General features: G+C 42.6%; 1 protein-coding gene across 2 annotated transcripts in view; it reads right to left on the bottom strand.

Moving 5' to 3' along the window:
* rfx3 (regulatory factor X, 3 (influences HLA class II expression)) overlaps positions 1-25,826 on the bottom strand; it is a 76,228-nt gene extending 50,402 nt beyond the window's left edge. For both annotated transcript variants that reach the window (XM_077243802.1, XM_077243803.1), the window contains exons 1-3: positions 25,670-25,826; positions 2,647-2,753; positions 182-273 (exon numbers count right to left, since the gene is read on the bottom strand). In XM_077243802.1, coding sequence (XP_077099917.1) covers positions 182-273; positions 2,647-2,748 — 194 coding nt within the window. In that variant the 5' untranslated portion in view covers positions 2,749-2,753; positions 25,670-25,826. The remainder of the gene's footprint in view (positions 1-181; positions 274-2,646; positions 2,754-25,669) is intronic.
* Positions 25,827-26,414: the final 588 nt, after the last annotated feature.

The raw sequence follows: 26,414 nt of genomic DNA, 5'->3' as shown, positions 1-26,414 counted from the left end.
TGAAACACTTTTTTTGAAATATCATCTTTTGTGATTTACAGAAGAAAGAAGTGCATACAGGTTTTGAATGACATGAGGGCGAGTAAATTATGACAGAATTTAGATATTTAGGTGCACTATCCCTTTAAAGCACATGTTGAAAATGCTATGGGAGAACGTTTGTGTGAGATGAAACACTCACATGGTTCCGTTGGTGTAAACGCTGTTGTTTTCCTCCTGGACGTACTGCACCTGTGCTTGATACACATGCTGGACCTGTTGAACAGTCTGCGCCTGAAACACACCATCAATAAACACTCAGGAATACAGAAATAAGTGTGTTCAGTAGCAGCTCAGTCATGGACCCTTTCACATCCATGCGTCGCAGAAGCAGAAGTTGTTAGAGAAAATGTTATAGTGCAAAAGGGAAAAAAAATACATTATAGCATTTCTATGACTTTCCAAAAGAGGAAAATATGGACATCGATTACGATAGTCAGAAGAAAGATGTCAAGTTTGATCTCAGCATTATTAGAAGCAAGAGTTTGCTGCATCTTAATGTATAAGAACACAAAAACCCAAACCCCTGACCCTATAAATGTACATAAAATCTTAAAAACATTACTAGTCTTACAATGTTATTAACTGTTGAAACATGCCACAGTCGTGAAAGAGTCCATAAACTGTCAGAAGAATAGCTGACAAAAAAAATGCATTTTTATTTTCTAATAGAATTTAGCCAAGCGAGTCATTCGTTAGACTGATTTAAATGAAATGAATCATTAAAAAAAGTCAAACTCATACAAGAATTGAACAGTCAAATAATACTCTAACAAGTTAGTTGAGAATGTGTAGTTGCAAATTAATGAGTTCATGTGGTAGTTACAAAGTTACAGTTATTAGAATGTCTATCATTCTATAAAGTGGACTATCGAAATAGTGTAACCATATTTGCTTTTGAAACCACTTCTTACTACTATACAGTGTGTGTGTGTGTGTGTGTGTGTGTGTGTGTGTGTGTGTGTGTGTGTGTGTGTGTGTGTGTGTGTGTGAGCGTGTCACCTGCTGAGGCGCCCCCTGCTGGCCGCTGACTGTAGGCTGCACAGGTACGCTGGTCTGGAGTGTAAGGTGTGTGTGTGTGTGTGTGTGTGTGTGTGTGTGAGCGTGTCACCTGCTGAGGCGCCCCCTGCTGGCCGCTGACTGCAGGCTGCACAGGTACGCTGGTCTGGAGTGTAAGGTGTGTGTGTGTGTGTGTGTGTGTGTGTGTGAGCGTGTCACCTGCTGAGGCGCCCCCTGCTGGCCGCTGACTGCAGGCTGCACAGGTACGCTGGTCTGGAGTGTAAGGTGTGTGTGTTTGTGTGTGTGTGTGTGTGTGTGTGTGTGAGCGTGTCACCTGCTGAGGCGCCCCCTGCTGGCCGCTGACTGCAGGCTGCACAGGTACGCTGGTCTGGAGTGTAAGGTGTGTGTGTGTGTGTGTGTATATCACCTGCTGAGGCGCCCCCTGCTGGCCGCTGACTGCAGGCTGCACAGGTACGCTGGTCTGGAGTGTAAGGTGTTTGTGTGTGTGTGTGTGTGTGTGTGTGTGTGTGAGCGTGTCACCTGCTGAGGCGCCCCCTGCTGGCCGCTGACTGCAGGCTGCACAGGTACGCTGGTCTGGAGTGTAAGGTGTGTGTGTTTGTGTGTGTGTGTGTGTGTGTGTGAGCGTGTCACCTGCTGAGGCGCCCCCTGCTGGCCGCTGACTGCAGGCTGCACAGGTACGCTGGTCTGGAGTGTAAGGTGTGTGTGTTTGTGTGTGTGTGTGTGTGTGTGTGAGCGTGTCACCTGCTGAGGCGCCCCCTGCTGGCCGCTGACTGCAGGCTGCACAGGTACGCTGGTCTGGAGTGTAAGGTGTGTGTGTTTGTGTGTGTGTGTGTGTGAGCGTGTCACCTGCTGAGGCGCCCCCTGCTGGCCGCTGACTGCAGGCTTCACAGGTACGCTGGTCTGGAGTGTAAGGTGTGTGTGTTTGTGTGTGTGTGTGTGTGTGTGAGCGTGTCACCTGCTGAGGCGCCCCCTGCTGGCCGCTGACTGCACAGGTACGCTGGTCTGGAGTGTGTGTGTGTGTGTGTGTGTGTGTGTGTGTGTGTGTGAGCGTGTCACCTGCTGAGGCGCCCCCTGCTGGCCGCTGACTGTAGGCTGCACAGGTACGCTGGTCTGGAGTGTGTGTGTGTGTGTGTGTGTGTGTGTGTGTGTGTGTGTGAGCGTGTCACCTGCTGAGGCGCCCCCTGCTGGCCGCTGACTGCACAGGTACGCTGGTCTGGAGTGTGTGTGTGTGTGTGTGTGTGTGTGTGTGTGTGTGTGAGCGTGTCACCTGCTGAGGCGCCCCCTGCTGGCCGCTGACTGTAGGCTGCACAGGTACGCTGGTCTGGAGTGTGTGTGTGTGTGTGTGTGTGTGTGTGTGTGTGTGTGTGTGTGTGTGTGTGAGCGTGTCACCTGCTGAGGCGCCCCCTGCTGGCCGCTGACTGCAGGCTGCACAGGTACGCTGGTCTGGAGTGTAAGGTGTGTGTGTGTGTGTGTGTGTGTGAGCGTGTCACCTGCTGAGGCGCCCCCTGCTGGCCGCTGACTGCAGGCTGCACAGGTACGCTGGTCTGGAGTGTAAGGTGTGTGTGTGTGTGTGTGTGAGCGTGTCACCTGCTGAGGCGCCCCCTGCTGGCCGCTGACTGCAGGCTGCACAGGTACGCTGGTCTGGAGTGTGTTGGACGAGGAGTCAGCGCCGGCCTCGGGGGTCTGCATGGCGCCTGAGGGACACAATCATCATTAACACTCTCCGAAACAACACCATTCACACACTGCAGAACAGTATAGCTTTCTATGTTTTATTTTATTTTTTTAAAAATTTATTTCAAGTTTTTACAAAACAGGGCAAATTAGCGTGAGAGGGCAATTCCAGAACAGGGCTGATGGGATTGGAAAGTTCTGCTTCTGATCTACTGACGACACGCAGATGAATGAACACAAACGCAGTCAGATCATCTCCATAATGACCAATGCAATCTACCAGGTAGATTAGTTAGAAGACGTGTTTGTTCGAGGCGTTAAATAATGGTGCAAACACCAGTAAATTGACAAGCGCTAACTATAGTAAATCACCTTATATGATTCATTTAAAGACTCTCCTCCCATAAATCCTGCGTCTGAAAGGGAAACTCCTACAAATGCATATGCAATAATATCAGCCGCAAATATAAGCCTATCCATGCCTTTCCAGCGCTCATATTTCCCTGTCTTTAGTGAATCCGGAATTCCCTGTCTTTAGTAGTTTTTTAACTCCAAAAGAGGGTTTGCGCTGACGCTAGCTGTCAGTAAATCTGACACCTACTATTTGTTTCCATGATTAATGTTATTTTTGTATTCATGTCTATAGTTTCCATTTATTTTAGTACATAAACTACATTAATTTGATTTGAGCTCATTTTTAGTTAAAAAAAATTGTTTTTCAGTTATTTAAATTAACAAATGTTTTAATGGTTTTTGTTTTAGTTAACACTGTGACGCAGCAGAGTCATTTTAGTTTAATATTTTGAAGTACCTTTATATATATTTTTAGTTATGTTAATTTAGTTTCATTTTTACTCATTCCGTTTTGTGCTTTTGTCATTTTATTAATTTTCTGTCTTTTTTAAATATTGCTATTTAGGTTTAATTTATTTTAATTTCGGTTTCAGTTTTTATTTAATTCCAGTTAATAGTTATAGCCTAGTGCTTCAGCTTAAAATTTCAGTTTGGTTTAGTTCATGGGATAATTCAAAATTAACTTGCATTTACTCACCCTGGTGTTGTAATAATGCCGTATGCCCTTCTCTCGATTATGGGCCACAAAAGGAGTTTGAATGTTTTTAAAGCTACACTGTGTAACTTTTTTAGTTTATTCTTAGCTAAAAACACTTAGTTCTTTCAAAAATACATGTGCTCATTAATGTATATTTACTTCGTTCAAGTAATAAAGTATTCTCGTGAGCGTATAATATGCCATTGAAAATACATACGGGTAAGGGGTTCTAATGTCGGTCGCCATGTTGCCCCTCCATCTTGAAAGTACATTAGCCAAAGAGGGACATACCCGTTAATTCAAGCTTCGCCTTTCGCGTTTTAACACTCAATGGCATAATGTCATGAGGGGGATTGCTTGAGATTGATATATAAATGATGTGGACGCAAATATACTTATCGTTCGTTGGTGTGGACGCAAATATAGTTAAAGTTCGTTGGTGTGGACGCAAATATAGTTATCGTTCTTTGGTGTGGACGCAAATATAGTTAACGTTCGTTGGTGAACGCAAATATAGTTATCGTTCTTTGGTGTGGACGCAAATATAGTTAACGTTCGTTGGTGTGGACGCAAATATAGTTATCGTTCTTTGGTGTGGACGCAAATATAGTTAACGTTCGTTGGTGAACGCAAATATAGTTATCGTTCTTTGGTGTGGACGCAAATATAGTTATCGTTCGTTGGTGTGGACGCAAATATAGTTAGAGTTCGTTGGTGTGGACACAAATATAGTTAACGTTCGTTGGTGAACGCAAATATAGTTATCGTTTGTTGGTGTGGACGCAAATATAATTATCGTTCCCTTTTGAGGGAACTCGAACTGCGTCGTAAGATCGACACTTTGGGGACGCTCCCTAAGCGTGCGCCTCTGAAGTAAGAATGAAACTAATCCAATCCTGATTGGTGTTGCGTCGTGACGTAACATGTGACGGCATAACCGGATGCATAAAAGTGACGCTGACACAAACACATATCAGCTTTCGCTTTTCAGCAAGCGCTCTCTGTGAAACTGTCTGTCTTATTTGGTGTTGTTTGTCTGTGCAAAGCTCTATATATATGGCGAGTGAACAATACACTAAGTGTGTGCACCCCTGCCCAAGATTATATATATATATGTGCCACGGGTGGGGACACGCATCAGCTGTGTGTGTGTGTATTGTTTAGGGGCGCAGCACTCACAGTCAGCTCTCGAGAGGGCTGCCTGTGAACACTGTGAAGCACTTCCTATTAGAGTGCTGCGCTCCCGCTTGGTTATATTATTTCCTGATGATGGCCAGGCTCGCGATCCCCGCGATTCGGGTCCCGCGTCCGTTGAGGCGGCGCGACGGCTTAGATCGTGGAGATCGCAGAAGGATCTCGCGGATGAGAACGAGACTGCTGAGGCACCTTTTCGTTCATCATCCGCAGATTCTATGACACTCGTTCACGACGCAGAAGCCCGCGATGCGGCTTCTTCTGCCCGTGACGAGTGCCCGGTGCTCGAGCTATCTGTTTATAAGGAAGTAGATGTGCTCAGCATCGGGAACGAGCAACATGAGTCACACTCGCCGGCTTATGTTTCTGCTTATGTAGAGCTCGTGGAGGTTGTGATGCGTGCTGTGGCCAGACTAAATAAATAAATAAATATATATATATAAAATATATCAGCTGGCCACAAAATAAGCAGGATGATCCCTGTCAAAATGAACTAGACGAGAGATTCCTGCTGCACCGTTCACAACCTCAGAGGCGGGGCTTACTGTTTTTCCCAGATCTTTATAAAATTTTTATTTATGTGTAGATCCTGGGAAAAACCCCACTTTTTACGTATCTCACCACATTCATTATGTTTATTCGAATGTGGTGGGTGCGAGAGAGTCGGGTTATGGCAAGATGCCGCAGATGGAGGAACCTTTAGCGAGCTATCTTTCTCCTGATCCGGCATCTTCGCTTTAAGCCCCGGCGCTGCCCAACAAACCGTGCAGGGACACCTCTGCACTGGTTGGCTGGGCTTATATGGTGCAGGGAATCGATGTTGCTCTTTCGCCGTTAAAAACGTTTCGAGACACATCGGTTTCCAGCGAACGCAGGCTGCACTGTCCGCCCCACAGGCTTGCGGCCAGGCAGCATTCGCGTTCGCCAATCGAGAATCGTTTTCGGTCCAGCCCTGCCGGAAACCCGCTTCAGGGGGTCGAGAACGAATCCCGATTAATACCCGAAGCCAGGCTCGAGAGCCTGGTTCCTTTGGTAAAATATTTAGAAAAGGAAAGGTCAGGCTGGTGCGTGCCTGCACTCTATGACGATTTTGCAGGCGTACCAGGCCGATCTTCTTAAAGATCTAAGTGAGGAAAATATTTCCTGTTGGCGCTCCGCTATCTCCTTCTGGCCTGTTTTCCAACGCTGTCACTACAGTCGTTGACAGGTTTCAGGAAGCAAAAAAAAAAAAAAAAGAGAGTGTTGCCTCTAGAGCCCCTCCTGCGGGAGTTTGGCAACAGAGCAAGCACTCTCAACCGAAGTCCTCCAGCCTGAAGGGTGACCTGAGGGCCGTCCTTCAGGCGAAGGCGGCTTCGGGAAAGAGGTCCTAATGGTAGTGTAGGACCTCTGAGGGCTGCCCCCCCGCTGTGGAACAATCGAGGTTGTTCTAGCAGCAGGTGCCCTCGGGGAAGAAGATGTTGTCCCGCTGTCTTTGACGCTTCGGGCCACATCGATTTCCAGCGAACGCACACCTTGGCGTTCACCCCAAAAGCTTGCAACAGGGCACCGACTATGGTCACAAAATCTGTATCGACTTTTTTTCTGCCGGTCCTCCGCTTCAGGAAGTCGAGAATAGTGCTCGAAAAATACCCGAGGCCAGTCTCGAGGGGCTGGTTCCCTTAGTAGATTTTGTAGAAGAATGGCAATGCCTTCCGAATATATCTATATGGGTCCTGTATATTATAAAATATTATAATGGGTACAGATTGCAGTTCGGTCACCGATCTCCCTTGTTTGCTGGGGTGGTACCGACTGCAGTGGTTCCAGAACAGAATCGGGTTATGGAACAAGAGGTACAGACTCTACTGGAATTAAGGGGCCATAGAATGTGTTCCCCTACCAGACAGGGAGTCCGGGTTTTACAGCCGGTACTTTATAGTTCCAAAGAAGGATGGTGGACTGAGGCCAATTTTAGATCTAAGGCTATTGACTTGTTCTTTGAGGAGATCCAGGTTCAAAATGCTTACAATTTCCATTATCGGAAACCAAATCAGATCCGAGGACTGGTTTGGCATGGTAGATCTAAAAGTTGGGGCTGTCCACTCAGTTGCAGGGCAACCGATGTGGTTCTTGCAGCGGGGCCCGGAAACGATGTGTATTGCCCGCCGTCTATGACGCTTCGGGCCGCATCATTTTCCAGCGAACGCACTCTGCGTCGTTTTTCCTCAAAAAAAAAAAAAAAAAAAAAAAAAAAAACGAGCATCAGTTATGGTCACGAAAACCTCTTATTGGCCCAGTCTCGAGGAATGGCAGTTCGGCATCGAGATGTCGTCCTTGGCCACATTCAGAACCGGGGGTTGAGGCTCAACACTAAGAAAAATGTGTTGGACCCAGCTCAGAAGACTACTCTTCTGGGCGTGGTATAGAATTCGGTTACAATGCGGGCACGTATGTCTCCCGCTCGTATCGAATCCATCCTGGCCATGGTGTCCGGGATAAAGCTAGGCCAGGCCATCACTGTAAGCAATTTCAAAGACTGCTGGGCCTCATAACAGCGGCATCCAACATAATTCTTTTAGGCCTGTTTCACATGAGGCCCCTTCAGTGGTGGCTCAAAGCCAAGGGTTTTTTCCCCAAGGGGAATCCGTTCCGTATAATAAAGGTTACGCGCAGATGCCTTCGTTCCCTATTAATATGGAAGAAACCTTGGTTCTTGTCCCAAGGGCCAGTGTTAGGGGCGTCATGTCGCCGGGAAACTGTTTCGACAGACGCTTCCCTCGCTGGCTGGGGCGCGGTCTCGGACGGCCGCTTTGCCAGGGGTCTGTGGCAGGACCATCATCATTCTTGGCATATAAATTGCCTAGAGATGTTGGCTGTGTTCAGGGCTCTGAGGAGCTTCCTCACAGACATCAAAGGTTACCATGTCTCAGTGGTAGCTTGTCTAAACCGACAAAGGACACTCAGATCGCGCCCTCTATTCAGATTGGCGCATCAGATCTTTTTATGGTCCCAAGGGAAAATATTATCTATCAGAGCAATATATGTCCCGGGGGTTCTGAATCAGGGAGCAGACATCCTGTCGAGGCAGGGGCTGAGGCCCGGGGAATGGAGACTCCATCCAGAGGTGGTGGAGTTCATATGGCAGAGGTTTGGACCAGAGGAAGTGGATCGGTTTGCGTCTCGAGGGACGTCCTTCCCACTGTCCACTTTGGTGTTCTCCCTCACTCATCCAGCCCCGCTGGGGTTGGATGCCATGGTACAGGCCTGGCCAAGGCTTCGCCTGTACGCTTTTTCCCCTGATCACTCTGCTCCCGGGAGTAATGGAGAGGGTCCGTCAGGAGGGCATCAGTCTTCTTCTGATAGCCCTGTTTTGGCCGGCCCGAGTATGGTTTTCAGACTTAATTTCACTCCTGATAGCTCCGCCATGGCAGATTCCTCTGAGGAGGGGTCTGTTGTCTCAGGCGGAGGGCACTATATTCCATCCTCATCCAGAGCTGTGGAAATTGTGGGTCTGGCCTCTGAGGGGGCTCAGTACCTAGATTCTGGTCTATCATCTGGGGTGGTCGAAACCATACTTATCTCCAGGGCTCCGTCTACTAGGAGATTATATGGCGTCAAGTGGAATATGTTTCTACTTGGTGTAGAGAACTTGAGTTAGGCCCAGTTAACTGCCCAATGGCTTCAGTTCTGGAGTTTCTTCAAGATCGTTTCTCTGCGAATCTCTCCCCATCCACACGTAGGGTGTACGTGGCTGCCATTGCGGCGTTCCATGCACCACTAAATGTTGGGCCTTTGGGGAGGCACCAACTGGTCATACTATATCTCCATGGTATTGGAGGATGAGACCGACAGTCAGGTCCAGGATTCCTTCCTGGGACCTGGCGGTGGTTCTCGAAGGGCTATCCCTGGCTCCCTTCGAATACCTCCAGTCGGCTTCGCCTAGGACCTCACGTTCAAGATAGCCTTTCTCTTAGCTATTTCTTTAAAGAGACTGGGAGATCTCCAAGCCCTGGCATTATCGCCAGCTTGCTTGGGGTGTGCCCCCGGCGGAGTTAAGGCCATCCTGCATCCGAGACCCAGCTATGTGCCTTAAGTGCAATTTATCATGGCTAGGTCCATGGTCCTGCAAGTATTTCATCCTCCACCTCATGTGTCGGCAGAAAAGGAGAGGTTCCTTGCTCTGCCAGTCAGAGTTCCGAGTATTACCTTGAGAGGTCCTCTTCTTGGAGGAGGTCGGACCTACTGTAGTGTGTTTTGGATCACCTATTAGGGGCTCCCGGCTATACAAACCATAAGTAGGCCTACAAGGTGCACAATTTGCCTTCACCTTTGGCAGTTAGGGCTCATTCTACTAGAGGCATGGCGTCCTCTAGGGCCCTCCTTTCGGGTGTTCCCATCAAGGAGATCTGTGAGGCAGCCGGTTGGGCTACCCCATACACTTTTGTTAGGTTCTATAGTCTGCACCTCCCTAGTACGCCTGGCACACATGTGCTCTCGTCCTAGCTGAGTGCCTGAATCAGTTTCACTCCGGGGCAGGCCTGTCTTCGGTGCGTGGCCTAGTGGGCATTCGTTCCCCAAAGTGTCGATCTTACGACGCAGTTCGAGTTCCCTCGAAAGGGAACGTCTCGGGTTATGACTATAACCCTTGTTCCCTGAGAAGGGAACGAGACACTGCGTCGTCCTGCCACGCCCCTCGAGGCCTGAGAGCGTCTTGCTTCATCGCGGAGCTGATATGTGTTTGTGTCAGCGTCACTTTTATGCATCCGGTTATGCCGTCACATGTTACGTCACGACGCAACACCAATCAGGATTGGATTAGTTTCATTCTTACTTCAGAGGCGCACGCTTAGGGAGCGTCCCCAAAGTGTCGATCTTACGACGCAGTGTCTCGTTCCCTTCTCAGGGAACAAGGGTTATAGTCATAAACCGAGACGTTTGTTGGTGTGGACGCAAATATAGTTAAAGTTCGTTGGTGTGGACGCAAATATAGTTATGGTTTGTTGGTGTGGACGCAAATATAGTTATCGTTCGTTGGTGAACGCAAATAAAGTTATCGTTCGTTGGTGTGAACGCAAATATAGTTAACGTTTGTTGGTGTGGACGCAAATATAGTTAACGTTCGTTGGTGAACGCAAATATAGTTATCGTTCTTTGGTGTGGACGCAAATATAGTTAACGTTTGTTGGTGTGGAAGCAAATATAGTTATCGTTTGTTGGTGTGGACGCAAATATAGTTAACGTTCGTTGGTGAACGCAAATATAGTTATCGTTCTTTGGTGTGGACGCAAATATAGTTAACATTTGTTGGTGTGGACGCAAATATAGTTAAAGTTCGTTGGTGTGGACGCAAATATAGTTAACGTTCGTTGGTGAACGCAAATATAGTTATCGTTCGTTGGTGTGAACGCAAATATAGTTAACGTTTGTTGGTGTGGACGCAAATATAGTTAACGTTCGTTGGTGAAAGCAAATATAGTTATCGTTCGTTGGTGTGAACGCAAATATAGTTAACGTTTGTTGGTGTGGACGCAAATATAGTTATCGTTCGTTGGTGTGAACGCAAATGTAGTTAACGTTTGTTGGTGTGGACGCAAATATAGTAATCGTTCGTTGGTGTGGACGCAAATATAGTTATCGTTTGTTGGTGTGGACGCAAATATATTTAACGTTCGTTGGTGAACGCAAATATAGTTATCGTTCTTTGGTGTGGACGCAAATATAGTTAACGTTTGTTGGTGTGGACGCAAATATAGTGAACGTTCGTTGGTGTGGACGCAAATATAGTTATCGTTTGTTGGTGTGGACGCAAATATAGTTATCGTTCGTTGGTGTGGACGCAAATATAGTTATCGTTCGTTGGTGTGAACACAAATATAGTTATCGTTCGTTGGTGTGGATGCAAATATAGTTATTGTTCATTGGTCTGAACGCAAATATAGTTATCGTTTGTTGGTGTGGATGCAAATATAGTTATCGTTCTTTGGTGTGGACGCAAATATAGTTATCGTCCGTTGATGTGGACGCAAATATAGTTATCGTTTGTTGGTGTGGACGCAAATATAGTTAACGTTCGTTGGTGAACACAAATATAGTTATCGTTCGTTGGTGCGGACGCAAATATAGTTATTGTTCATTGGTGTGAACGCAAATATAGTTATCGTTTGTTGATGTGGACGCAAATATAGTTATCGTTTGTTGGTGTGGACGCAAATATAGTTAACGTTCGTTGGTGAACACAAATATAGTTATCGTTCGTTGGTGTGGACGCAAATATAGTTATCGTTCTTTGGTGTGGATGCAAATATAGTTATCGTTTGTTGATGTGGACGCAAATATAGTTATCGTTTGTTGGTGTGGACGCAAATATGGTTAACGTTCGTTGGTGAACACAAATATAGTTATCGTTCGTTGGTGCGGACGCAAATATAGTTATCGTTCTTTGGTGTGGACGCAAATATAGTTATCGTTTGTTGATGTGGACGCAAATATAGTTATCGTTTGTTGGTGTGGACGCAAATATAGTTAACGTTCGTTGGTGAACACAAATATAGTTATCGTTCGTTGGTGTGGACACAAATATAGTTATCGTTCGTTGGTGTGGACGCAAATATAGTTATCATTCATTGGTGTGAACCCAAATATAGTTAACGTTTGTTGGTGTGGACGCAAATATAGTTATCGTTTGTTGGTGTGGACGCAAATATAGTTATCGTTTGTTGGTGTGGACGCAACTATAGTTATCATTAGTTGGTGTGGACGCAAATATAGTTATCGCTTGTTGGTGTGGACGCAAATATAGTTATCGTTTGTTGGTGTGGACGCAAATATAGTTATCATTAGTTGGTGTGGACGCAAATATAGTTATCGTTCGTTGGTGTGGACGCAAATACAGTTATCGTTCGTTGGTGTGGACGCAAATATAGTTATCATTCATTGGTGTGAACCCAAATATAGTTAACGTTTGTTGGTGTGGACGCAAATATAGTTATCGTTCGTTGGTGTGGACGCAAATATAGTTATCGTTCGTTGGTGTGGACGCAAATATAGTTATCATTCATTGGTGTGAACCCAAATATAGTTAATGTTTGTTGGTGTGGACGCAAATATAGTTATCGTTTGTTGGTGTGGACGCAAATATAGTTATCATTCATTGGTGTGGATGCAAATATAGTTATTGTTCATTGGTCTGAACGCAAATATAGTTATCGTTCGTTGGTGTGGACGCAAATATAGTTATCGTTCGTTGGTGTGGACGCAAATATAGTTATCGTTCGTTGGTGTGGATGCAAATATAGTTATTGTTCATTGGTCTGAACGCAAATATAGTTATCGTTCGTTGGTGTGGACGCAAATATAGTTATCGTTCGTTGGTGTGGACGCAAATATAGTTATCGTTCGTTGGTGTGGACGCAAATATAGTTATCATTCATTGGTGTGAACCCAAATATAGTTAACGTTTGTTGGTGTGGACGCAAATATAGTTATCGTTTGTTGGTGTGGACGCAAATATAGTTATCATTCATTGGTGTGAACCCAAATATAGTTAACGTTTGTTGGTGTGGACGCAAATATAGTTATCGTTCGTTGGTGTGGACGCAAATATAGTTATTGTTCGTTGATGTGGACGCAAATATAGTTATCGTTTGTTGGTGTGGACGCAAATATAGTTAACGTTCGTTGGTGAATGCAAATATAGTTATCGTTCGTTGGTGTGGACGCAAATATAGTTATCGTTCGTTGGTGTGAACGCAAATATAGTTAACGTTTGTTGGTGTGGACGCAAATATAGTTAACGTTCGTTGGTGTGGACGCAAATATAGTTATCGTTTGTTGGTGTGGACGCAAATATAGTTATCGTTCGTTGGTGTGGACGCAAATATAGTTGTTGTTCGTTGATTTGGACGCAAATATAGTTATCGTTTGTTGGTGTGGACGCAAATATAGTTATCGTTCTTTGGTGTGGACGCAAATATAGTTATCGTTCGTTGGTGTAAACGCAAATATAGTTAACGTTCGTTGGTGTGGACGCAAATATAGTTATCGTTTGTTGGTGTGGACGCAAATATAGTTATCGTTCGTTGGTGTGAACGCAAATATAGTTATCGTTCGTTGGTGTGGACGCAAATATAGTTATCGTTTGTTGGTGTGAACGCAAATATAGTTCTCGTTCGTTGGTGTGAACGCAAATATAGTTAACGTTTGTTGGTGTGGACGCAAATATAGTTATCGTTCGTTGGTGTGGACGCAAATATAGTTATCGTTCGTTGGTGTGGACGCAAATATAGTTAACGTTCGTTGGTGAACGCAAATATAGTTATCGTTCTTTGGTGTGGACATAAATATAGTTAACGTTTGTTGGTGTGGACGCAAATATAGTGAACGTTCGTTGGTGTGGACGCAAATATAGTTATCGTTTGTTGGTGTGGACGCAAATATAGTTATCGTTCGTTGGTGTGGACGCAAATATAGTTATCGTTCGTTAGTGTGAACACAAATATATTTGTCGTTCGTTGGTGTGGATGCAAATATAGTTATCGTTTGTTGGTGTGGACGCAAATATAGTTATCGTTTGTTGGTGTGGACGCAAATATAGTTAACGTTCGTTGGTGAACACAAATATAGTTATCGTTTGTTGGTGTGGACGCAAGTATAGTTATCGTCCGTTGATGTGGACGCAAATATAGTTATCGTTTGTTGGTGTGGACGCAAATATAGTTAACGTTCGTTGGTGAACACAAATATAGTTATCGTTTGTTGGTGTGGACGCAAATATAGTTATCGTTCGTTGGTGTGGACGCAAATATAGTTTTTGTTCGTTGATTTGGACGCAAAAATAGTTATCGTTTGTTAGTGTGGACGCAAATATAGTTAACGTTCGTTGGTGAACGCAAATATAGTTAGCGTTCTTTGGTGTGGACGCAAATATAGTTATCGTTCGTTGGTGTGAACGCAAATATACTTAACGTTCGTTGGTGTGGACGCAAATATAGTTATCGTTTGTTGGTGTGGACGCAAATATAGTTATCGTTCGTTGGTGTGAACGCAAATATAGTCATCGTTCGTTGGTGTGGACGCAAATATAGTTATCGTTTGTTGGTGTGAACGCAAATATAGTTCTCGTTCGTTGGTGTGAACGCAAATATAGTTAACGTTTGTTGGTGTGGACGCAAATATAGTTATCGTTTGTTGGTGTGGACGCAAATATAGTTAACGTTCGTTGGTGAACGCAAATATAGTTATCGTTCTTTGTTGTGGACATAAATATAGTTAACGTTTGTTGGTGTGGACGCAAATATAGTGAACGTTCGTTGGTGTGGACGCAAATATAGTTATCGTTTGTTGGTGTGTACGCAAATATAGTTATCGTTCGTTGGTGTGGACGCAAATATAGTTATCGTTCGTTAGTCTGAACACAAATATAGTTGTCGTTCGTTGGTGTGGATGCAAATATAGTTATTGTTCATTGGTCTGAACGCAAATATAGTTATCGTCTGTTGATGTGGACGCAAATATAGTTATCGTTTGTTGGCGTGGACGCAAATATAGTTAACGTTCGTTGGTGAACACAAATATAGTTATCGTTCGTTGGTGCGGACGCAAAAATAGTTATTGTTCATTGGTCTGAACGCAAATATAGTTATCGTTTGTTGATGTGGACGCAAATATAGTTATCGTTTGTTGGTGTGGACGCAAATATAGTTAACGTTCGTTGGTGAACACAAATATAGTTATCGTTTGTTGATGTGGACCCAAATATAGTTAACGTTTGTTGGTGTGGACGCAAATATAGTTATCGTTCGTTGGTGTGGACGCAAATATAGTTATTGTTCGTTGATGTGGATGCAAATATAGTTATCGTTTGTTGGTGTGGACGCAAATATAGTTATCGTTCTTTGGTGTGGACGCAAATATAGTTATCGTTCGTTGGTGTGAACGCAAATATAGTTAACGTTTGTTGGTGTGGACGCAAATATAGTTAACGTTTGTTGGTGTGGACGCAAATATAGTTAACGTTCGTTGGTGTGGACGCAAATATAGTTATCGTTTGTTGGTGTGGACGCAAATATAGTTATCGTTCGTTGGTGTGGACGCAAATATAGTTATTGTTCGTTGATGTGGACGCAAATATAGTTATCGTTTGTTGGTGTGGACGCAAATATAGTTAACGTTCTTTGATGTGGACGCAAATATAGTTATCGTTCGTTGGTGTGAACGCAAATATAGTTAACGTTCGTTGGTGTGGACGCAAAGATAGTTATCGTTTGTTGGTGTGGACGCAAATATAGTTATCGTTCGTTGGTGTGAACTCAAATATAATTATTGTTCGTTGGTGTGGACGCAAATATAGTTATCGTTTGTTGGTGTGGACGCAAATATAGTTATCGTTCGTTGGTGTGGACGCAAAGATAGTTATCGTTTGTTGGTGTGGACGCAAATATAGTTATCGTTCGTTGGTGTGAACTCAAATATAATTATTGTTCGTTGGTGTGAACGCAAATATAGTTATCGTTCGTTGGTGTGGACGCAAATATAGTTATCGTTTGTTGGTGTGGACGCAAATATAGTTATCGTTCGTTGGTGTGGACGCAAATATAGTTATCGTTTGTTGGTGTGGACGCAAATATAGTTATCGTTCGTTGGTGTGGACGCAAATATAGTTATCGTTTGTTGGTGTGGACGCAAATATAGTTATCGTTCGTTGGTGTGGGCGCAAATATAGTTATCGTTTGTTGGTGTGAACGCAAATATAGTTATCGTTCGTTGGTGTGAACGCAAATATAGTTATCGTTCGTTGGTGTGGACGCAAATATAGTTATCGTTCGTTGGTGTGAACGCAAATATAGTTATCGTTCGTTGGTGTGGACGCAAATATAGTTATCGTTTGTTGGTGTGGACGCAAATATAGTTATCGTTTGTTGGTGTGGACGCAAATATAGTTATCGTTTGTTGGTGTGGACGCAAATATAGTTATCGTTCGTTGGTGTGGACGCAAATATAGTTATCGTTCGTTGGTGTGGACGCAAATATAGTTATCGTTTGTTGGTGTGGACGCAAATATAGTTATCGTTTGTTGGTGTGGACGCAAATATAGTTATCGTTTGTTGGTGTGGACACAAATATAGTGATCGTTTGTTGGTGTGGACACAAATATAGTTATCGTTTGTTGGTGTGGACGCAAATATAGTTATCGTTCGTTGGTGTGGACGCAAATATAGTTATCGTTCGTTGGTGTGGACGCAAATATAGTTATCGTTTGTTGGTGTGGACGCAAATATAGTTATCGTTCGTTGGTGTGGACGCAAATATAGTTATCGTTCGTTGGTGTGGACGCAAATATAGTTATCGTTCGTTGGTGTGGACGCAAATATAGTTATCGTTCGTTGGTGTGGACGCAAATATAGTTATCGTTCGTTGGTGTGGACGCAAATATAGTTATCGTTTGTTGGTGTGGACACAAATATAGTTATCGTTCGTTGGTGTGGACGCAAATATAGTTATCGTTCGTTGGTGTGGACGCAAATATAGTTATCGTTTGTTGGTGTGGACACAAATATAGTTATCGTTCGTTGGTGTGGACGGCCCTCAAAAAGAGAAGTTTTAAAGAAAAATGTCTGAGTATTTTGATAAGAGAAGAGGATGGGGTCAGAGGTCACCCTACCGCTAGAACTCGACTCTCTCCTGAACAACCGCACAAAAACCCATGGCTTCGCTTCAGAAGGCATTTATTAACCCGCTGGAGTCGTATGGGTTACTTTTCTGATGGATGGATGTGCTTTTTGGAGCTTAAAAAACACAGGCACTATTTAATGCCATTACAAAGCTTGGAAGAGCCGGGATATAATTTATTATAGTAGTGATATAGTTTTATTTATTTTTTTGATCAAGCTGGGTCACTTCCAGTCCTCTGCTTACACAAACACACATCAGTGATGAGGTTATCTGTGTGTTCTGAGCAGGTCAATGAGTGGAGAACGCTGCCCGTACCCAAAGCAATAAATGAAGTTAATATTTAATGGTGTCTGCAGGTTTCTCTCTGCAGCACTACAGTACTGAGAGGAAACCTGTGCGTTTGTCTGGTTCTCGCTGCAGGTAAACACTGGAGCGTATGTTTCCATGATCAGGTCTCTCCAGGTTAATTATCTTTCCCCAGAGTCTCCTGCACCTCCGCTTCTTCCGCTCCTCATTTACCTGAAGGGTTCAGGTGGTGTTGTTCTCTTCACCTCCCCCTCAGCCCTAACGCCTGATTACCCAGCATTCCTGACTCGCACATAATCACCCACATTTCCAGTGCACACACACTGAGTCAACAGACTTCATCCACAACAAACTATTCAGAGACAACGTTTTTACGTTGTGGATCCCCATCAACTGTTGTTTTATTAGCATCACCTTTAAACATGATGCAGGACTATTACTTATTAACTCCAAACTGGGTGAATTTAAGTCTTAATTGAATTTTTTCCCTCACAATCCTTCCTTAAACAGACTTGTATGTTGTCCCCTATATCCTCTAGAGTGTCGGTCAAAAAAACTAAACAAAAAGAAAAAAAATTATTTGTATTTGATATTTTTAGGGGATTTTATGGTACTAAATTATATTTATGCAGTAGTTATAATACATTTATTCCCCTTTTGAGCAAAAAATAAATAGAAATCATAGACATAATTCTTAATGGTTCTGAAAAATATAGACACACTTGTGCTCTGTTCACGGTCAAAAATGGTTGGAAATGAATGGGATATGAATTTCGTCTAGTGGACACGTTTGGTACTGCGGCCAAACAAAATCTGACTGAAAGCTCATTTTTTGAGCTCAAATTTGAAACACAGCTTACTTAGAATAATCACTTTGATTTAGTATCTATCAAAAATAGTCTTTTTGTGCAGTTTTCTTAACAATAAATTATCAATAAGTTAAACAATAAATAAGTTCACTTTTTTAAATGCATTCACTTCAGCAACAATTTGCCGTGTCTTTGAAAAACTTCAGCCTGTGCTCTCAAGTATTCAAGATTTAATTCAGTTTAAGATGGAAATTTCATTTTCAGCTCTACAGTATGCTTAGAAAGTGAATAACTACTGCATAAATATAATTTAATGGCATTAAATCCCCTAAAAATACAAAATATTAAATAAAAACTTTTATTTCACTGAAACAATAATAAAAAACACCACACGAAGAGCACCAGAGGATTAAATATGTCAAAGCTGACATGAGAATATTGCTTCAGAATAAATGATATTTCCAACATAAAAAAATCCTATTTTTTCCAGACAAGTGAATGACTGATCTACTTGTCTAAAGGACAAACACACAACTGTCACGGTGGGTTGCAGGAAGGCAGACGACGATATATTTCCAAAACGAAGGTGTATTTGTAATTAAACACAGGACAGCAGAACAGGCACACACACACACACACACACACACACACACACACACACACACACACACACACACACACACACACACGACAGAGATCGGACAAAGACGGACTGAACAGAGAACTTAAATACACACACAGTTGACACTGATTAACAGAACACAGGTGATATAGATGATGATGATGATGATTAACTGAACACAGGTGATATGACAAGTCCAATGAAAAACTAAACCGAACACAACTGTGACAACGACAAGGCTTAATGTCGAACCCCGATAGTGAATAAATAAATAAATACTACGGTAAATGCAAATTATTACATGCAACTAACCAACAGTGTAATTACCATAGTGTAATAAATAAATAAATACCACAGTAAATTCAAATATTTATCAAATGCAAAAAAAAAAATTTGATTACTTAGCACAGTAAATAAATAATAAGGTAAATGCAAATGCTCACATGCAACTAACCAACTGCCTAATTAGCATAGTGAAATAAACAGATCAACTTAAAATGAAAAGTAATGAGTTGGTCCAGTCAAACTCAGTATTTCAGCACACTTTCTATCTATGAAACATGTGACATGTCCTCATCCTAACCCAAACATCACAAACTAAACAGTGACCGTAAATGCATTAAACACAGGGTTCACAATGACAAGTTCACTGTGTATTCTGCACAGTAAATTACAGACCGCCGAGAACAAAAACATCATCAAAAAAACATTTCAGACAACTAGAATATTCTCCACTTCAGACTTTTATCATGTTAATAATCGTGTATAGTGTCTATAAAGTTGTCTATAGTGTCAATGTTTGGCTTTATAGATTTCCTGCACTGGATGTCCGGTGTAACGTTCTGTGTATCGTGTGGCCTAACCCACCTGACCCCTGTGGTGGCGTATAAACAGGCACCTGTCTGAACACCCCCACCCAGCTGACTTCACCTCCGTCGTTCACACGCTCCCCTGTGGCCCACTTAACCCAGCGCAAACGCTCACTCGATGCTGCGGGAACAAAGACCCAGCGCTGCCTCTCCCCCACGAGTCAGGGGTCAGGGGTCAATGTGCCTTAAGACCAACGTACGTATTGTTTTATTTGTGATGAGAACGCAATGAAACATGCATATCCCGAGCTTTTAATCTCCATTAGGTGCGAGGCAAGTTTTACCTTCAATTTGTGTTTATGCTATTGTTGTATCATTTGGTTTATGTATCATTAGTAGGTTACACTTTATTTTAAGGTGTCATTGTTACAGTGTAATTATATATTTAAGCACTGAGTAATAATAATTAACTACATGTACTTACTATAGGGTTACATTTTGTTTGAGGGTTAGTTGCATGTAATTATGCATAATTTACTGTTATTACTACAGTAAGTACATGTAACATATAACAAGGACACTGTAAAATAAAGTGTTACCCATTAATATTATATTTAAGTTCTTTGTACAGCAATTTTTGGCAGCTGTTATTGTATTAAATTGTGCTTTATAAAGAAAGAAAGAAATTGTGCAACCCCATTTTTTTGGCCAGGATGTTGTACAAAGACATTATGAATGCATGCAAAAACAAGAGAAAACCATAGTATAATATTGCTTTGTGAAATAAAACCTGTGCCTGTAGTTTGCCTTTTTTTGCCAAATAATTGTGTCAGATAAATGAGTAAGTTTAGTGTTTTGTTTTTCCCTCATTTTTTTGATGGCTTAGCTAATTGAACTTGTAGGGTCATTAAGAACAACTGGACTTCACTATTTGTACACGGCTGCATAGTGTCACATTCACACAACTACAACTCTTCAGAAGACAATATAACCATTATTCAGATCAGCACAATAATAAAATCTCCAGACTTATATTGGAATCGGCTACGGAAAAACCCACCGTTATATTCCAAACAAACACAAAACCACTCAACAGCAGCGACTGAGCATGAAACAGAAATGTACCGAATACAGTAACAATCAAAGCGATGTCAGTAGCTGATGTATATTTAGCATTGCCAGGGGTGATTAAGATTAAAACACACACACACTATAATAGGGCTAAATAAAGTTGAGTCTTGATTAATCTTGATTTAAAAAAAAACCTGTATATTTTTTTCCCGAGCAGCATCCGCCCACACGCTCGTGAGCCGTGAACCTCAATGGGTTTAGCTTGAAATGAAATGGATATGAATTATTTACTCAATCAGTATCTCTTAAAGCGATTGGAAAGCAACCGGATACTGTGGACAGGTGGCACCGGCACGGCCCCGGCACGGCCCCGCTTCAACTCCACACCTGGCCGAGCTGATAACTGGGGCTTTCTGACATCATGTCCTCTTGGTTTGGCATTAGCAGACTATAGTGTGGGGGGGAGGGGGGTTGAACGACAGAAAATAATCCGAAACACCTGGAATAACATTTCATTTCATTTCAAAATTCATTAGTTGGATGTTGAGAAGATGCAACACATCTTTCCAATCCCCCAACTTTAACTAGGGATGCACGATATATCGGTCACTATATCGGTATCGACCGATATATGTTCATTTTTAATGTTATCGTTATCTGCCTGGTAAGAAAATTTCTCCGATATATTAAAGCTGATAATGTATTATTTCCTTCAGCTGAGACTCTTCAAATGCGCACTGTTCAACATGATGGTTATGAACTGCTTGAAATATGTTTGAAATCACTTGAAAAAAGGAAAATACAGTTAAGGTCAACATATGCAGCGCAAGTGTGTTATATCAGCTACATGAAATTATAATTAGAATATCATTATAATTGTGTGTTTGGGACGTGTCTTTTAATTATGAGACTTTTGTAATTAGGCTCTCACAAATTATATAAAAATTTTGATTTAAATTTATTGGCCAATATATCGGTTATTCGGCTTTCAAGTATAAAGAATTATTGGTTATCGGTATCGGCCAAAATGTTCATATCGGTGCATCTCTAACTTTGACTCGCACTGAAATCAGTGTGTAACTCCAGGATCTCATCAGTTCTTCAGGTTGGATGGAGCGCTATCCCATGCTGCCTCTCTCCGGTCTCCACCAGCACGTGTTCCTCGGGCCGTAATGAAGACCACAGGGAAGCGAGACGCGACTTGATCTCGCAGAGGACCCTGATGCAACCCTAGGAAACCCTCCGGGGTTAGTTCAGGTGCCGCGGTGGAACATGAAGATAGCTCACATTTCTGCATCCATCGTCAACTTCTGCCGCTGACACGGCCCTTATAAACTAGCAGCAACCGCCAGGTCACGCTGAGCCAACACTGAGTCAACGCTGAGTCAACGCTGAGTCAACGCTGAGCCAACGCTGAGCCAACACTGAGCCAACGCTGAGCCAACACTGAACCAACACTTAGCCAACGCTGAGGCAACGCTGAGCCAACGCTGAGCCAACACTGAACCAACACTGAACCAACACTTAGCCAACGCTGAGCCAACGCTGAGCCAACGCTGAGGCAACGCTGAGCCAACACTGGGCCAACACTTAGCCAACACTGAGCCAACGCTGAGCCAACGCTGAACCAACACTTAGCCAACGCTGAGCCAACACTGAGCCAACGCTGAGCCAACGCTGAGGCAACGCTGAGCCAACACTGAACCAACGCTGAGCCAACGCTGAGCCAACGCTGAGCCAACGCTGAGCCAACGCTGAGGCAACGCTGAGCCAACACTGAGCCAACACTGAACCAACACTTAGCCAACACTGAGCCAACACTGAGCCAACACTGAGCCAACGCTGAGCCAACGCTGAGCCAACACTGAGCCAACACTGAGCCAACACTGAACCAACACTTAGCCAACACTGAGCCAACACTGAGCCAACACTGAGCCAACACTGAACCAACGCTGAGCCAACACTGAGCCAACACTGCGCCAACACTGAGCCAACGCTGAGCCAACGCTGAGCCAACGCTGAGCCAACACTGAGCCAACACTGAGCCAACACTGAGCCAACACTGAGCCAACACTGAGCCAACACTGAGCCAACACTTAGCCAACGCTGAGCCAACGCTGAGCCAACGCTGAGCCAACACTGAACCAACACTTAGCCAACACTGAGCCAACACTGAGCCAACACTGAGCCAACACTGGCCAGCAGAGCTTCTGTTAAGAAGGGATTCAATGTTTGTTTCTATTCAAAATCATCATCTCCAGGCTCATTCACAGATCAGCATTTCTTTGCATCTCCTGCATTAGCCTATATATTACAGACAGGGTTTGAATGAAATCAACACTCGACAAACGCGGGTAAAAATCATCATTGGCGGGTCACGCTGTCAGATCTCGAGCCAATCTGCCGTGCTACTTATTATATTTACTCACTTTTCTGGGACGTTCGTGTAAGACAAATCTGCACAGATTTAGCAGAAATACTCGAGTCATCATGATATATTAATACAACGTATCGCGCAGAATCTGCTCATATCTGGCTTACTTGAACACACACACACACACACACACACACGTCACTACGCAACAAATAACGACGCGCATGTTCATTTGCACTGAAGCAATAGCGAAAATTAATAAGCATTTGGTGAACAGAAAATACATTATTTTCCAGCATCCTAATTTTTGATGATGTTTGTCCTGTACTGATCTGTCCTCCTGAAACACATTTATGGTGAAAAGGATGAAAGAGGAGATGATGCTGGATGACAGGACTTTGTTTGAATAAGAAATTAATGAATGAAATCCAAATTTTACAAGCTGTGACTTAGTTAATCTGGTTTATTTCTTCTTCTTTTTTCTTTTCTTTGGCTAGTAGAAGTTCTGAATGGCCGGTAACTTAAAAATTTAGTAGCCAAATTGGCCGGCGTCAAATATCTGAAAAACGTGTCAGATGAGAGAACACAGATTGTGGATGGCCATGAACACATGATGATGCTCCTGCTGAGTCCTATAAACAAAAGTGAGATTATTAAAACACTGTCGGGTTGGGTTGTGAAGTAGGGTTTACTATAATACCGTCTCAATACGCTGGAGCGGCAACATCACTGCAATATGATTTAGGACGTATTTTCATTTCCACAACCTTCCCCGCATTTTCTCATTTACCCATAATAATAATAATAATAATAATAAGTAGGCCTATCCATTATTGTTCTTTTTAAATTTCATCAAAATTATTGCACTTTAACTCAAGCACAAATAAAGAAAACAACTCGTTTGCAAGGTTTATTTTTACGTTATCTCTCTACATTATAAAACTGTAAAACCTTAAGAAGCTTCCCTCAAAAGTTAAAACTCCAGAAAAATTCCTAATATTAATGATAATGGAGATGCACCGATATGAACATTTTGGCAGATACCGATAACCGATAATTTTTATATAATTTTGGATGCGCTATTACACATCTTCTGAAAGAGAAGAATAAGAGAATAAGAAGCAAAAACAAGCGATAGAAGCATTGCTGATGCTGACACACGCTGTAATCTTTGGAGAAAAAACGCTGGCGGGGAAAGAGTTAAATAATTGAGAGGAACAGAAATAACTAAATGAACGCGATCATGATTAAATTAAGAGTAATCGTGCAGATCTTGTAATATAAATACTTCGGCAATATGCTAGAAGTGCCAACAAATCTGAATTTGAATCTGAACCAGCCAACATTCAATAAGTGATGGTAAACACTAATATGCAGGGCTGAGTTGAAAATATTGATTTCTCGATTCTCGTTTTGATGAACTGACATTGATTCTTAAATCACAAGATTGATCTTTTAGTCTATTTTCAACCGATGAATGAACAGAACTTCACTAAACATTATTTGTAACTCCTGTCATCCAATCCGGTTTTGATATGAAACAAAGTCTCAGGTTTCAAATCCTGGAACATTGAAAGATACAGAACAACTTATGAAATCAATCATGTCTCATGCAATCCATCAATCAGTGTTTCAACTGCGGAAAGACGTCAATAAAACTGCTGGAGAACAATAATGTCACTTAAAGCCATTCGATGACCATAAACTAAGTCAACTAGAAAAATAACTCTAGAGGAGCATTTTGATTAGAATATGCACTTTAAATTCATTACATTTTTACTCAACCTGTTCTTCAATATTAAATGTGTTTGAATAAATCCTTCATGAAATCAAGTTTAAGACGGCCACCGTTTAAATGTTTATGTATTGGAGTGGAATTAAAATTATGGCATTAAAAAGTTATTATAACATTATTTTAACCTGTAATAATATGGTAATAGGTTCAATCCTTGTATAGTTTACAGCATTATATATATATATAAAAGTTTTTTTGCTTGAAGAAAAATTTACATAAATCCATAAGGAATCAAGATCAGAATTGCAAGCTTGTGAATTGAAAATGAAATGTGTCAATGCCCAGCCCTACTAATATTGTTATAAATGAATCTGCCAATAAACAGGTGGATTTTGCACAGCTGTGCAAATAATCAGTGTGATAATAACACAATCATCTAATGAGCTGCCTACATAGACAGAGATGCTAGTGTACGATGCCCTAAAACAGGTCCAGATAGGCAGCTCAGGAGATTGTGTTTAGGGTGCATGATGATGCCCATTAAGGCCCCTAAATAGGGAGCACGACATGATTGAGCACGATCACAGAGGGCCAATAGCTTAGCAAGAGTAACTCCTGCTTTATAACAATAGAAGACAGACAGATAATCTTCATATGTGTCATTATACCCCACAGAATCACACCTAAAACCCTCCATTAGCATTTATCAGCGGAAAATACAAACACAAACACCTGACTCAAGAGAAAATTCATTGTTTCGTTTACAAATGAGCGTCTGAGGCTAACGATAAAACAACACCCAGCGATCAAAACGACTGAAATATACAACTTGAAGATCGTGTTAAACGACTAAAAGCACGAAAATACTCACAAGATATGATTTTGATTCCTAAACCGAAAGTGTGATAAAGAATCGCTGCATTCGGGCTCATCATGCTAACATTAGCCGCTTAGCAACACCTGCATCGTGAGAAAATGATGCTGCGCTTCAATACAACAGCGGTTTCATCGCGTTTCCACATCATTAAACACATATTTATCAATTAGCACTATTCAAACGCCGACAGATGTCGTTCGCTTCTCAGGTTTTTAATACATAAAGCAGATGAGGAGCGAAACATCTGGACGCGCCGCATCAATAGAAACGGAATAAACCGTCAGAGAATAAAACGACAGCCGTAAAACCTTCACAAACAACACAAGCTCAGGAGATTTTACTCCGGTATTCAAACAGAAACACAAAGCCACAACCATCACGCAAGCGGTTAGACAGTGAACACACTTTGGAAACGAGATGTTAATATTGAAATATTCACCTGGACTGGTGTGGATGAGGATGAGGATGAGAGGAAGGTGGTGTAAGGATGGAGAGAGGAGAGGAGGAGGTTGTTGTTGTTATTGTTGGTGGGTTACAGTCGCCAGGACTACGGTGACTATGGCGCTGCAACTCGGGGCAACGGTTGCTATAAAGCTCGCCGCGTAAACTAACTTGACGCTGCGGAAAGAGGCGGGGCTTATATATAAAGCTCTGTGGACAACCGAACCTGACGTTCAGTGAAGGGGCGGGGCCAGCGGTGATGGGAGGGAGGAGTCCTCTTTATGGCCTCTATTTTTGAAAATAATTTGAGGCTGATTTATTATTTATAAAAAGTACTGAGGAAAAAATGATCTAAAAGGGACTGCGAACGCAAACATTTGTTGTTAATGATATAAACGATTATCGTGGGTTGTGTAAACCACCAATAGGAGGCGACCAACGATGAGTGGGCGGGGCTTTTGAAAGCAGGACTGGTTGAGATGAGAAAGAAGGGCGGGGCTTGTGCGTCAAACCAGAAACCACTTTCCCTTGTACTCAAAAATCAGCCTCACTTTTGATGAATTCTGCTGAATAAAGTCAATCAGATTGAGATTATGAACATTTTGCATGTAGACCTGCGTTTTACTCCCTCGCATTTTTTTTGCTTTAAGGAATACCCCAAGATTTTTGTAGTCAAAACCAGATATATATTTTGCATGTACTCCTACTATGAGCACGAAAAACCATTACAACTGGATGAAGCC

This window comes from Siphateles boraxobius, unplaced genomic scaffold, assembly GCF_051911475.1.
Source record: "Siphateles boraxobius isolate OS27281-9 unplaced genomic scaffold, OSU_SipBor_1 25, whole genome shotgun sequence".
Classification (NCBI taxonomy): domain Eukaryota; kingdom Metazoa; phylum Chordata; class Actinopteri; order Cypriniformes; family Leuciscidae; genus Siphateles; species Siphateles boraxobius.
Note: the sequence above shows the minus strand (reverse complement) of the source record. Positions and strands in the feature narration are given on the sequence as shown.